Source organism: Schistocerca americana, chromosome 10, assembly GCF_021461395.2.
Source record: "Schistocerca americana isolate TAMUIC-IGC-003095 chromosome 10, iqSchAmer2.1, whole genome shotgun sequence".
In the NCBI taxonomy this organism is placed as follows: Eukaryota; Metazoa; Arthropoda; class Insecta; order Orthoptera; family Acrididae; genus Schistocerca; species Schistocerca americana.
Window position 1 is genome coordinate 61,292,952 of NC_060128.1, and position 12,317 is coordinate 61,305,268.

Genomic DNA, 12,317 nt, shown 5'->3' on the forward strand with positions numbered 1-12,317 from the left:
GCATTTGTCTTTTTGGCCCTGCTATGGAGAAATGTTACTTCATACTCATCTTCATCTTACTTATTCCTGATCACTTTATCACTCTTCAGATCTTGGAAAGGAACCCTATTGAGGTAGAACTGAGTTCAGCAGCTGCTCTACTGTTTTCTTCCTTGCCCTGCTTTTAATCTTTAATATCTCCGTTTATTTTTGTATTTCGTTGTTCTAGGTAAGTCAGATTCTCTGGAAAAAAGATTTCCCTTCTTGGTTTTAATTTTTAGTATCCTGTATAGTCACTCACTGCCTTGAATGATCTGCAGACACTTTCTTTTACTGGCTTATTTGTTACAACGCATGTTATTCCCTCTGTCTAACTTTTTGTTTGCTGGTTCTTTCATTAGCTTTAGGGGAAGCTTGCAAAATATCAGGACCAACCAACTCTCGGCATCGTACGGCTAGCTCAGTTGGTATATTATACTGAGTTGGGCTTCCTGAGACTCACTTTGTACCTCGTTATTTTTAGTGCCAACCAGAGCAGGGGTTGTACTCTCCACATCGCTGAAACAGTGTTACACTGTGTCCCACATTAAACCATTTATATAATTTTGTAAGTTTCGAAAAAAGTGCAAAACACTACGAATTTTTTTGCGATACAGTATGATACAGTAGTTATTTATTTCTAATTTCTGCTACCAATCACTTTTTTATTTTGTGTTTAATCTAAAATAATACAACGCGTTTCTAACATGTTCTGTTCACCTTCAGGCGTTTATACGTACATACATACATACAGAGAAATGTTACTTAAAAATAAACAGTATTAAACTAGATTAATCTAAAACTGTTTGTCCATTGTTTGTTACTGTAGCGGCTGGTGCGGCATTTGAATATAATAATTATCCTCCATAAATAATTATCCCACACAGTCACGGTTCACTAACATAGCCATTATGGCCGAGAATAATAATTATACAATAGTATACGACTAAGGCAATAATACACACAATTAGAGCAATTTTTCAAGAATGTAAATAACAGAGAAAATGTTATACTATGATACTTCATACACCTCAAAACACATTTTTTGCACTACACACTGAAGATGAATTTTAATCCAAAGCATGATGGCCAAAGGTTGTAACGAATGAAAACCGTAAAAGGTTACTCACAAGGCTACGAACATGTTCACTTACCCACAAACTGGAATGTTACCATGTGTCCCATGTTACACCGTACCCCGCCTTCTCCTATTTATTGAGTGGGTATTACAAGAAAAAATATTCGCCATAAGTTCGAAATAGCAATGTCAACAATAACACCTTAAGCAATACCTTTGTTTATATAACATGATCAATGAGACCCTTCGGGACCCTCCCATACATATGGTATTTTTACATCGTTGTTGCTTAAGAATTTTAATATGATATGTAAAATGAAGTTCTATGGGCACCTAAAAAGGCTAGACTAGAAAAAAATAAGAAACAAATTTTTAACTTTTGCATGCAGACTCAAAAATATCAGTGATGTGGATCAAAGCAATGGAAGCAGAGCTGTGGAAATAAACTACTGGCAGCTCTTGTTCCCTCAGTAGTTTGGAGAAGTGCTTAATTTCTATGGTGTTAATTGATTAGGCTGGGAGAATGCTTTGTGGAGTCTTTTCTTATGTTATTATTAATATTAAACTAAAGCCACAAAACTGTACACATTCAGCGGAATTGAGTTAATAAATATTTTTTCAGGTTTAGGTTCCATCTATCAATGATGTCAAACATACACTTCTGGCCATTAAAATTGCTACACCACGAAGATGACGTGCTACGGACGCGAAATTTAACCGACAGAAAGAAGATGCTGTGATATGCACATGATTAGCTTTTCAGAGCATTCACAGCAGTTTGGCGGCGGTGGCGACACCTACAACTTGCTGACATGAGGAATGTTTCCAACAGATTTCTCATACACAAGCAGCAGTTGACCGGCGTTGCCTGGTGAAACGTTGTCGTGATGCCTCGTGTAAGGAGGAGAAATGCGTACCATCACGTTTCCAACTTTGATAAAGGTCAGATTGTAGCCCATCGCGATTGCCGTTTATCGTATCGCGACATTGCTGCTCCCGTTGGTCGAGATTCAATGACTGTTAGCAGAATACGGAATCGGTGGGTTCAGGAGGGTAATACGGAACGCCGTGCTGGATCCCAACGGCCTCGTATCACTAGCTGTTGAAATGACAGGCATCTTATCTGCATGGCTATAACGGATCGTGCAGCCACGTCTCGATTCCTGAGTCAACAGATGGGGACGTTTGCAAGAGAACAACCATCTGCACGAACAGTTCGACGGCGTTTGCAGTAGCACGTCCTATCAGCTCGGAGACTGTGGCTGCGGTTACCCTTGACGTTGCATTACAGACAGGAGCGCCTGCGATGGTGTACTCGACGACAAACCTGGGTGCACGAATGGCAAAACGTCATTTTTTCGGATGAATCCAGGTTCTGTTTACAGAATCATGATGGTCGCATCCGTGTTTGGCGACACCGCGGTGAACGCACATTGGAAGCGTGTATTCGTCATCGCCATACTGGCGTATCACCCGGCGTGATGGTATGGGTTGCCATTGGTTAGACGTCTCGGTCACCTCTTGTTAGCATTGACGGCACTTTGAACAGTGGACGTTACATTTCAGATGTGTTACGACCCGTGGCTCTACCCTTCGTTCGATCCCTGCGAAACCCTACATTTCAGCAATATAATGCACTACCGCATGTTGCAGGCCCTGTACGGGGCTTTCTGGTTACAGAAAATGTTCGACTCCTGCCCTGGCCAGCACATTCTCCAGATCTCTCACCAATTGAAAACGTCTGTTCAATGATGGCCGAGTAACTGGGTCGTCACAATACGCCAGTACTACTCTTGATGAACTGTGGTATCGTGTTGAAGCTGCACGGGCAGCTGTACCTGTACACGCCATCCAGGCTCTGTTTGACTCAATGCCCAGGCGTATCAAGGCCGTTATTACGGCCAGAGGTGGTTGCTCTGGTTACTGATTTCTCAGTATCTATGCACCTATGTTGCGTGTAAATTTAATGACATGTCAGTTCTAGTACAATATATTTGTCCAATGAATACCCCTTTATCATCTGCATTTCTTCTTGATGTAGCACTTTTAATGACCAGTAGTGTATATAGATGTAGATATAGATCACCACAAACTGTGTGACGTGGTCTCACCTGAATCCCTGCAGTGTCGGCCTGCCAGAGAAGAAGGCCTGCTGCTGCTGTACCACAGATGGCGGCGGCGGCTGCTGTCCCAGGAACAGCTGCTGCTGCTGCTGCTGCCTCTGAGACTCCAGCTGCTGCTGCCTTTGCAGCTGCAGCTGCTGCTGCCTTTGCGCCTGCAGTTCTAGCTGCTGCTGCTGCCGCAGCCGCTGCGCCTCCAACAGCTGCCTCTGCCGGTGCAGTTCCAGCAGCTGCTGCTGCTGCAGCTGCCTTTGTCTCTGCAGCTCCAGCTGCAGGCGCAGCTGCTGTTCCTCCACCTGCCTCTGGCGCTCCTGCTCTGCACGTTGCTGGGCCAGCAGCTGCAACACGATCAGGCATAGAAGCAACACTCCAGCAGAGCGAAACTACACATGTTATAATACAAATTTTTTAATAAAGTAATTATAGAGACAAATTTTGCTGGTACTTAACAGAAGTGTCGGTCAAAAAGTTGCCATTCGAAGGAAGGAAGGAGCATTGGATTTAACGTCCGGTCAACATCGAGGTCATAAGAAACGGAGCAGAAGCTCGAATTGGGGAAGGAAGCCGGCCGTGCCCCTTCAAAGGAACCATCCAAGCATTTGACCAACTGCGACATAATCGCATATACAAACAGTTATCCAATACTGTAAAATGCTTCTTTATTCCAATCTCTGATCGCAATATGAATTCTTTAGGCGATGACCGGTTTCAGTCTGTAATGACCATCCTCAGATCTTTTTTATGCCATGTCCTAAAGTGATATGGCCATAATGGCATCGTCAAAATGCTGATTATATTTATATGTTTTGACGATGCCATTATGGCTGTATCACTTTAGGACATGGTGTAAAAAAGATCTGATGATTTTCATTACAGACTGAAACCGGTCATCGTCTAAAGAATTCATATTGTGATCAGAGACCGGAATAAAACAGCATCCCAGCATTTCTCTGCTGCGACTTAGGGAAATCACGTTAAACCTAAATCACAAACGCGAGTCCAGAATTTTAATACGAAAAGATGAAGTATAATTATATGGATAACTAAACAGGCTACATGGGCACAGAATGAATATTTACCTTTTCTTTACTGGAGCTCAAAAAAATCAAAGATGTGGATCAAAAGAGTGAAGGTAGACATGAGGGGAATGGAAATGTTGGAGGAAATGTTCAGAGCTAAAGTAAAAGGTTTCAGGTCCTTGCAGGAAAAACACATAGGAAGACACGTACAATGTTGACAACAAAGACGAAAAAACAATAGACAAAAAATGGAAAACTACGAGAAAGAATGGATTACGGAAGGAAAGAAGACCTAAGCTACTTCATGTGGTTCTCAATGGGCGAAACCAAGAAAAAAATAGTGACGTTAGGAGATGAAAAATGTATTTCTTCGTGTAAGTGGTATTTTCTGAGACAGCAAGTTCTGATGGAGAGCAGTTTAGGTAAACTGCGCAAAATATCTGTTTTGGGAAATGAGGAACATTTGCTTGGAATGAAAGATACTCTGGTATATCGGTGTATGAGTGCGTACAGGAACAAAGGCAGACATAATTGTTAGTTTATGTCAGCAAGTGTTTGTCCGTGACTGTCACGAAGAGGGCTTCCATGGTGCCGCATAATGGCCGCTTCAGCTGCAAATTATTTTCTTGTAGAGTAGATGGAATATTTCAATAATAATTTTCACTCTCACTCGCACCGTCCCATTCGAAGGTCATACAGTCCAGAAATGGTATACCAATGAGGCAAAATCACCATGGACATTGAGGCAATAATCCCTCAGATACAGTAGTTAGAATATACCTGTTTAGTAGAACACCATGCCCTGGTGAGTAAAGAAGTATGTAACTTTTTGATGCACTTCCTTGACCAACAGGTATCAACGATCCTTCAAGGCCTTTGAAACGTCTCTGTGAAGTCGTTTCATAAGACGCTTGTCGAATTCGGTTCAAGCTATTTATTTTACTACCCGATTTTAGCTCAATTCATGAACTCTTCCACAATGACTGAGCACTCAAATAAGGCATATTGAATATTACAGGTGTGTTTTAATGTGGTTTTCGGTTTTGTTTTGTGGGAATCGCTGAGTTGGTCACCGTCTGCTGGGAGCAGACGATGTTGCTTCTCGTTCAAGGAAGAGCACAGGATGACCAACTTAGGTTTCCAGTACCAGAACAGAGAGGTTTACCCATCTTAGTCGAAGGCTGTTTTTGTGTGTGAGGTTGGTGACGGTAGCTTCCGCTGCACGGGGAGCTAGGTAACCTCGAAAGAGAAAGCGGCACTCTTCGGTGAACGCTTGGTGAGTACGGACCCTAGCTCTTAAGGGGGGTTTCAGGTGATAGGAAGCAGGTTGACTTAGGACTTCGTCATGTTTAACTGGTGAAATATTTAAGAATTTTAGCTTATCTGAAACGTGTGAAGCGAGTTATTTTTTTCAATGATTTTTGATGTTATATTTTGTGGAAATTGCTTTTGTTTTTGTGTGTCGATTTTGTGCCACGTGTTTGGTAATCAATGACCCTTCTGGTTCACCACGGCACCGCAATAGGCTTTATTTTAACAGTTTGCTTGTTTAGTGAGCTACAATTTTTGCGAGGATATCTGTTCTTTCGTGCGCTTTCTACAAATCAGCACAACAGTTTGAGTCAGAATGCACCACGTTTTCTAGTTCGGCCGTTTGCAAGCAGCAGACGCAGTTAGTATGTTAAATAAATGTCTCTGAGCACTATGCGACTCAACTGCTGAGGTCATCAGTCGCCTAGAACTTGGAACTACTTAAACCTAACTAATCTAAGGACATCACACACATCCATGCCCGAGGCAGGATTCGAAACTGCGGTAGCTCGGTTCCAGACTGTAGCGCCTAGAACCGCACGGCCACTCCGGCCGGCGGATGGTTAAATAATTATCGCACAGCCTCACGTATTGGTTAAACCTCTGTCCAGAATAGTGCATGCCTAGAATCGTAATGCAAATCTCACTGAGATATTTTTATGGTATTAATGCAAAGAAGATGATAGTGTAATTGTCTCCCACCCCCGTCTTGTGTTTCTTCTTGCTGTAGTTAAATTGTGCTCTGTTTCATTCTCACGTAATTCTTACTTAAATATTTCGAGTCAGGCACCAGTTATGTGTAGTTAGGATGTGCAACCAAATATTTAGTTACAATAAATAATTTACGTGAAAGATAAATTCTTTGGTGTCGATCTTACCCCCTTACTCTGATTTCCATTTCTGAATTAATCAAGTTGCTTCACGCACGACATGGAGTGCTATTTATGTGGATCCTTAAAGAACTGTGCGTACTTGTAATTAAATTATTAAAGTAATTAAACTAATAACTTTCCGTCGGCCAGTGTGGCCGTGAGGTTCTAGGCGCGTCAGTCTGGAACCGCGTGACCGCTACGGTCGCAGGTTCTAATCCTGCCTCGGGCATGGATGTGTGTGATGTCCTTAGGTTAGTTAGGTTTAAGTAGTTCTAAGTTCTAGGGGACTGATGACCACAGATGTTGATAGTGCTCAGAACTAACCATAATAATTTTCCAGCTCCGTTTTTTCTAAATGGTTAGCAAGAGCTTGGGCTGGTGGCGACCCTGAATTTCTGAATTTTTATCATTACAGTAGAGCGTCGATTATCCGAAGTAATTGGGGGACAAGGGTGTTCGGAAAACTGGTTTGTTCGGATAATCGAACTGTACATATTTATTTGCCAAATAGAAGTACTGTGCAGCAAATTTATTCATAAAAACAGGCATCTCTTTTAGTATTACAAAGTAATACGTTTTCGAGAGCATAATCTTCTTCCCTTAATACGTCCCTTAGTTTGATAGAATCAGCTGCTGAAGAATCATCCGACAGTTTTTCTCCCTGTATTGTAAGCTCACGAATGCCGTGTCTTGACTTGAAGCGTTTTAACCAGCCCGTGCTCGCTTTAAAGTTCGAAGGCCCTCCAAGTCTTTCGTTAGACTGCATTGCCTTCTCACACAGAATGGGACCTGAGATAGGTTTTGCTTCCGATCTCTTTTGTGTAAACCACTTGTAAACAGCATCATCTAGATCTGTGTTAGTGGCGAGCTTCATAGTTTTACGGCTTGTTGATCCATCAGTAGAATCGAGCATAGCTACAAAATTTGCTATGCTCGTCTTTTGTTTTTTCATATCCGTAATTGTCGACTTCCCCTCCTTGTACTCATTTGGCAAAGTGGTTGCAGATTCACCTTCTTCTAACCTTTGTCCCTCATAGAAAGGACAACACGTTTACGTTTAAGCATTTTGTATCATCAAGTTCACTTCTCCACGCAGCAGCACACAAGTGGTCGTAACAGAGAACAGAAGGTGACTGTTTGCACCGCGAGAAGCTCTTCTTGGGGGCGCGCAGTCCTTCAAACTGCGCCTCAACTTTAAGCTGGCGCAGCCGTTGCTGTGAACAGCTTTGATACTGCCGCTACTTCTACTGCCAGTGCCAAGCCGACAGAAGTGTGCCGATTGTTGAAACACAGCGACTGGCGGCTCGGCCGGTCAGGAGCGCCTTCTGAAGGCCCCATCAGAAGCAATGTTCCGCCAGCGGTGGCCCAGTGCGGCGACTACCGTGGGACACTTGGTTTGGGAGTGAGGGGGATGATGGACGGTAGGGTGGGAGAGTAACAGGCGCGAGCGAGTGCACAGTCCGGTTACACGGTCGTTCGGTTCACCGACGTTCGGATAATCGACGCTCTACTGTATTTGTGTGAGAGAAGCAGCTAGAAATGCGTGATAACGTGTATGGATCGATGAGAAACGTCGTAAACATAGTAATACGTTACACCTTTTTTGAGGGACCGAAGGCGTGATAATGGCGTTTGTAGAGACCAGGACTGTTGGGTGGGGCTCGAGTGTCTCTCAATTGAGATGGCATAACTTCGGCGTTACAGCATTTGCGATATGGGGATGTGTGTTACCATGGAGCACCCCTTAACGCAGTTTTCCCGGATGTTTCGTCTTAATTGCACACCATAATTTCTGCAATGCTGTTCACTACCGATCCCCAGTCATGGACACACCAGGTTCCTTGAAGACAATAAGTTTGGGCCCCAGTACTCAAAGGACATGGTGAGGATGAACTCCCAACATTCGACTGGCTCTTTAACTTCTTGAGTCGAGGGGCGTCTTCAAGACATCACTGCCTCGACGACGCTCTTTGTTGCATCTCGCCTACCACTGAGCACCAGCAGCCGAATGTCTGCCAGCAGCACAGCTCAAACACTTGTGGCTCTACTCGAACCGAAGCTGCGCCCAGAAGTCGGCGAGCTGCACGGCTATTGAAAGCATCGCTCCTGCGAAACGCAACTCTTCCTTTTTTCACGTGATATCTTGCGAACCATGGACGAAGGGTATCAGACGGATGCCATATTCCTTGACTTCCGGAAAGCGTTTGACTCGGTGCCCCACTGCAGAATCCTAACTAAGGTACGAGCATATGGGATTGGTTGCAAGTATGTGAGTGGCTCGAAGACTTGTTAAGTAATAGAACCCAGTACGTTGTCGTCGATGGTGAGTGTTGATCGGAGGTGAGGGTATCATCTGGAGTGCCCCAGGGAAGTGTGGTAGGTCCGCTGTTGTTTTCTATCTACATAAATGATCTTTTGGATAGAGTGGATAGCAATGTGCGGCTGTTTGCTGATGATGCTGTGGTGTACGGGAAGGTGTCGTCGTTGAGTGACTGTAGGAGCATATAAGATGACTTGGACTGGATTTGTGATTGGTGTAGAGAATGGCAGCCAATTATAAATATAGATAAATGTAAATTAATGCAGATGAATAGGAAAAAGAATCCTGTAATGTTTGAATACTCCATTAGTAGTGTTACGCTTGACACAGTCACGTCGATTAAATATTTGGGCGTAACATTGCAGTACGATATGACGTGGGACAAGCATGTAATGGCAGTTGTGGGGAAGGCGGATAGTCGTCTTCGGTTCATTGGTAGAATTTTGGGAAGATGTGGTTCATCTGTAAAGGAGACCGCTTATAAAAAACTAATACGACCTATTCTTGAGTACTGCTCGAGCTTTTGGGACCCCTATCAGGTCGGATTGAGGGAGGACATAGAAGCAATTCAGAGGCGGGCTGCTTGATGTGTTACTGGTAGGTTTGATCATCACGCGAGTGTTACGGAAATGCTTCAGGAACTCGGGTGGGAGTCTCTAGAGGAAAGGAGGCGTTCTTTTCGTGAATCGCTACTGAGGAAATTTAGAGAACCAGCATTTGTGGCTGACTGAAGTACAATTTTACTGCCGCCGACTTACATTTCGCGGAAGGACCACAAAGATAAGATAAGAGAGATTAGGGCTCGTACAGAGGCATATAGGCAGTCATTTTTCCCTCGTTCTGTTTGGGAGTGGAACAGGGAGAGAAGATGCTAGTTGTGGCACGAGGTACCCTCCGCCACGCACCGTATGGTCTATTGCGGAGTATGTTTATAGATGCAGATGTAGCAGGCCATCAGAGGGTGACGCTGGCAGCCGCATTGAAATCTCAATCGTCGAGCGCAGCCAGTGTCGGTGTGCGCCGATCGGGACTATATTCTGCTTCCGCGACCCAGGCGAGCAGATGTAGCTCACCTCAAATCGTGGGTCTGAGCTCGCTCTCGGGCAGCACAAGGCGGAAATATCGGCAGCCCGGAAGCCATGAACGTCACCGGAGTCACCGCCGCTGCCAGTGTCCAATCCACCATCCACTGTCCACCACCGCTCTTCGACCGAGAGTCCATGCCCCAGGGGAATGGACTCCAGTTGCTCAGGGAGCGCAGGTGCACTTTTTCATCGTTATGGTGATTGCAGCTAGGAACACTAACTTTTTCTTTATTCATGCTCAGGACAGAGTTAGCGTTCACAACGAGTGAGCTTCATAGTGTGTGTGTGTCTGTATGAAATCTTATGGGACTTAACTGCTAAGGTCATCAGTCCCTAAGCTTACACACTACTTAACCTAAATTATCCTAAGGACAAACACACACACCCATGTCTGAGGGGAGGGAGGAGTCGAACCTCTGCCGGGACCAGCCGCACAGTCCATGACTGCAGCGCCAGAGACCGCTCGGCTAATCCCGCGCGGCTGCTTCATAGTCGTTTGTCGGAACTTTTGCTGTGCCAGTTACATCGTCCAGCAAGGGACATGATTATTTGTTTTCTAATTATTGACGTCCATGGATTTTAATACATACTCCGAATTTTTCTTTTGTTTCCATTACTGTTTGCTCAATATACAGATTGAATAGTATAGGGGAGAGGCTACAACCCTGTCTCACTCCCTTCCCAACCGCTGCTTCCCTTTCATGCTCCTCGACTCTTATAACTGCCATCTGGTTTCTGTACAAATTGTAAATAGCCTTTCGCTCCCTGTATTTTACCCCTGACACCTCACTTTCAAATTCTAAAGATGGTAGGGGTAAAATACAGGGAGCGAAAGGCTCCTCTTTGTGGTACCGATGTATACCTGTCCACAACTACAAGGAATTTTATTTACCCCCGGTGTAGCCGAAGGGTGTCGTGCATCTTTTGCCGATCTTAAATATTCTTTTATTTTCCTGGTGGGTCTGAAAATAGTTTCTACCCCATACTTGCTTAAAACTTTTCCAATGCGATATGTGACCTTACTAATGTACGGAAGAAAAACTTTGCCCTTGGGCGACTGTTTTCGTTGTTGCTCCTGATTCTCTGCCTAGAGCGAAGTGCTCGATCTATATCTTGCTATAATAGCCATTCTTCACGAAAGTTGACCGTAGATGTTCAATGTCATCTTCTAAATAAACAGGTTCACAAATTTTGTACGCCCTGTCTACCAACGTTTTCATTACACCTCTTTTTTGTCAAGGGTGGTGGTTTGAGTATTTATGCAGATAACGATCAGTATGTGTGGGCTTTCTATACACCTTATGGCCCAACGTTGCATCCCGTCGTTTAATCACAGACACATCCAGGAAATTCAATTGCCGATTCCTTTCCGTCTCCATAGTGAATTGGATTTTCGGATTAATGCTGTTTAAATGTGTCAGGAAGGCATCCAGTTCCTCTGCTCCGTGTGTCCATACTACGAACGTGTCATCGACACAGCGATACCATCTGGCTGGTCTCTTACTGGCAGTCTGCAACGCCCGTTGTTCAAAAGTCTCCATAAATAAGTTAGCCACAGCAGGGCTGAGAGGACTGCCCATAGACACCCCGTCAATCTGTTCATAAAAGTTATTATTGTACTGAAAGTAGGTTGTGGTGAGACAGTGTCGGAATAATGCCACATTATCGGTAGGAAAAATATCCACTACGCATAAGATAGCTTTGTTTCCCGGAATCGTGGTAAATAACGACACGACGTCAAAACTGACGAGGATATCATCCGGGCCCTTGCTCGTTTCCTTTAACTTGTCAATGAAATGAGCTGAATTTTTAATATGACTGTCTATCCTACCAACATAAGCCTGCAGCATTGACGCAAGGTGTCTAGCTAACTCGTGTCTTGGTCCACCTATAGCGCTGACAATTGGCCTCAACGGAATCTCAGGTTTATGCACTTTGGGTAAGCCATAAGGTCCAGGTGGATAAGCTTATGTTTTACAAAGCAGCTTCTTATCGTCGGTGGCGAATGAAGACGCTTTCACCAGTTGATTGGTCATTCTTAAAATCTTCATAGTCGGATCTTTCTGGAGTTTTTTGTAATTGGATGTAACCAGAATATCACTGATTTTTCCATGATAGTCCTCACTGTTCAATACGACGGTGGCATTACCCTTATCTGCATTAAGAACAATAATGTTTTTATCTGCATTTATATCCCTCAGCAACTTCCTTTGTACCTGCGATAAATTACTGTTAGGTGGGTTGCATGTACGTAAAATCCTAGCCGTTTCCATCCTAATGACGTCAGCGGACTGCTGTAGAAACTGACGGATGTTAAGGGTCAGTTGCCACTTATAATACACTCAAAGACAACAAAGAAAAAGAAAGACGACGTACAATGACAAAATATCGAAATAGGACGGAAATCGGTAGATGTGACGAAGCTGATTACAATTTCATAAAATGTGGATGATTTATTCAAGGGAAACAACTTCACAAATTAATCAAGTCAGTT

The 12,317-nt window shown here is 43.9% G+C and overlaps 1 protein-coding gene across 1 annotated transcript in view; it reads right to left on the minus strand.

Annotated features, from left to right (window-relative positions):
- LOC124552663 (serine/threonine-protein kinase Warts-like) overlaps positions 1-12,317 on the minus strand; it is a 121,034-nt gene that overhangs the window by 22,652 nt on the left and 86,065 nt on the right. The window contains exon 7 of the mRNA XM_047126987.1: positions 3,208-3,305. Within this exon, the coding sequence (XP_046982943.1) occupies positions 3,208-3,305 (98 nt within the window). The remainder of the gene's footprint in view (positions 1-3,207; positions 3,306-12,317) is intronic.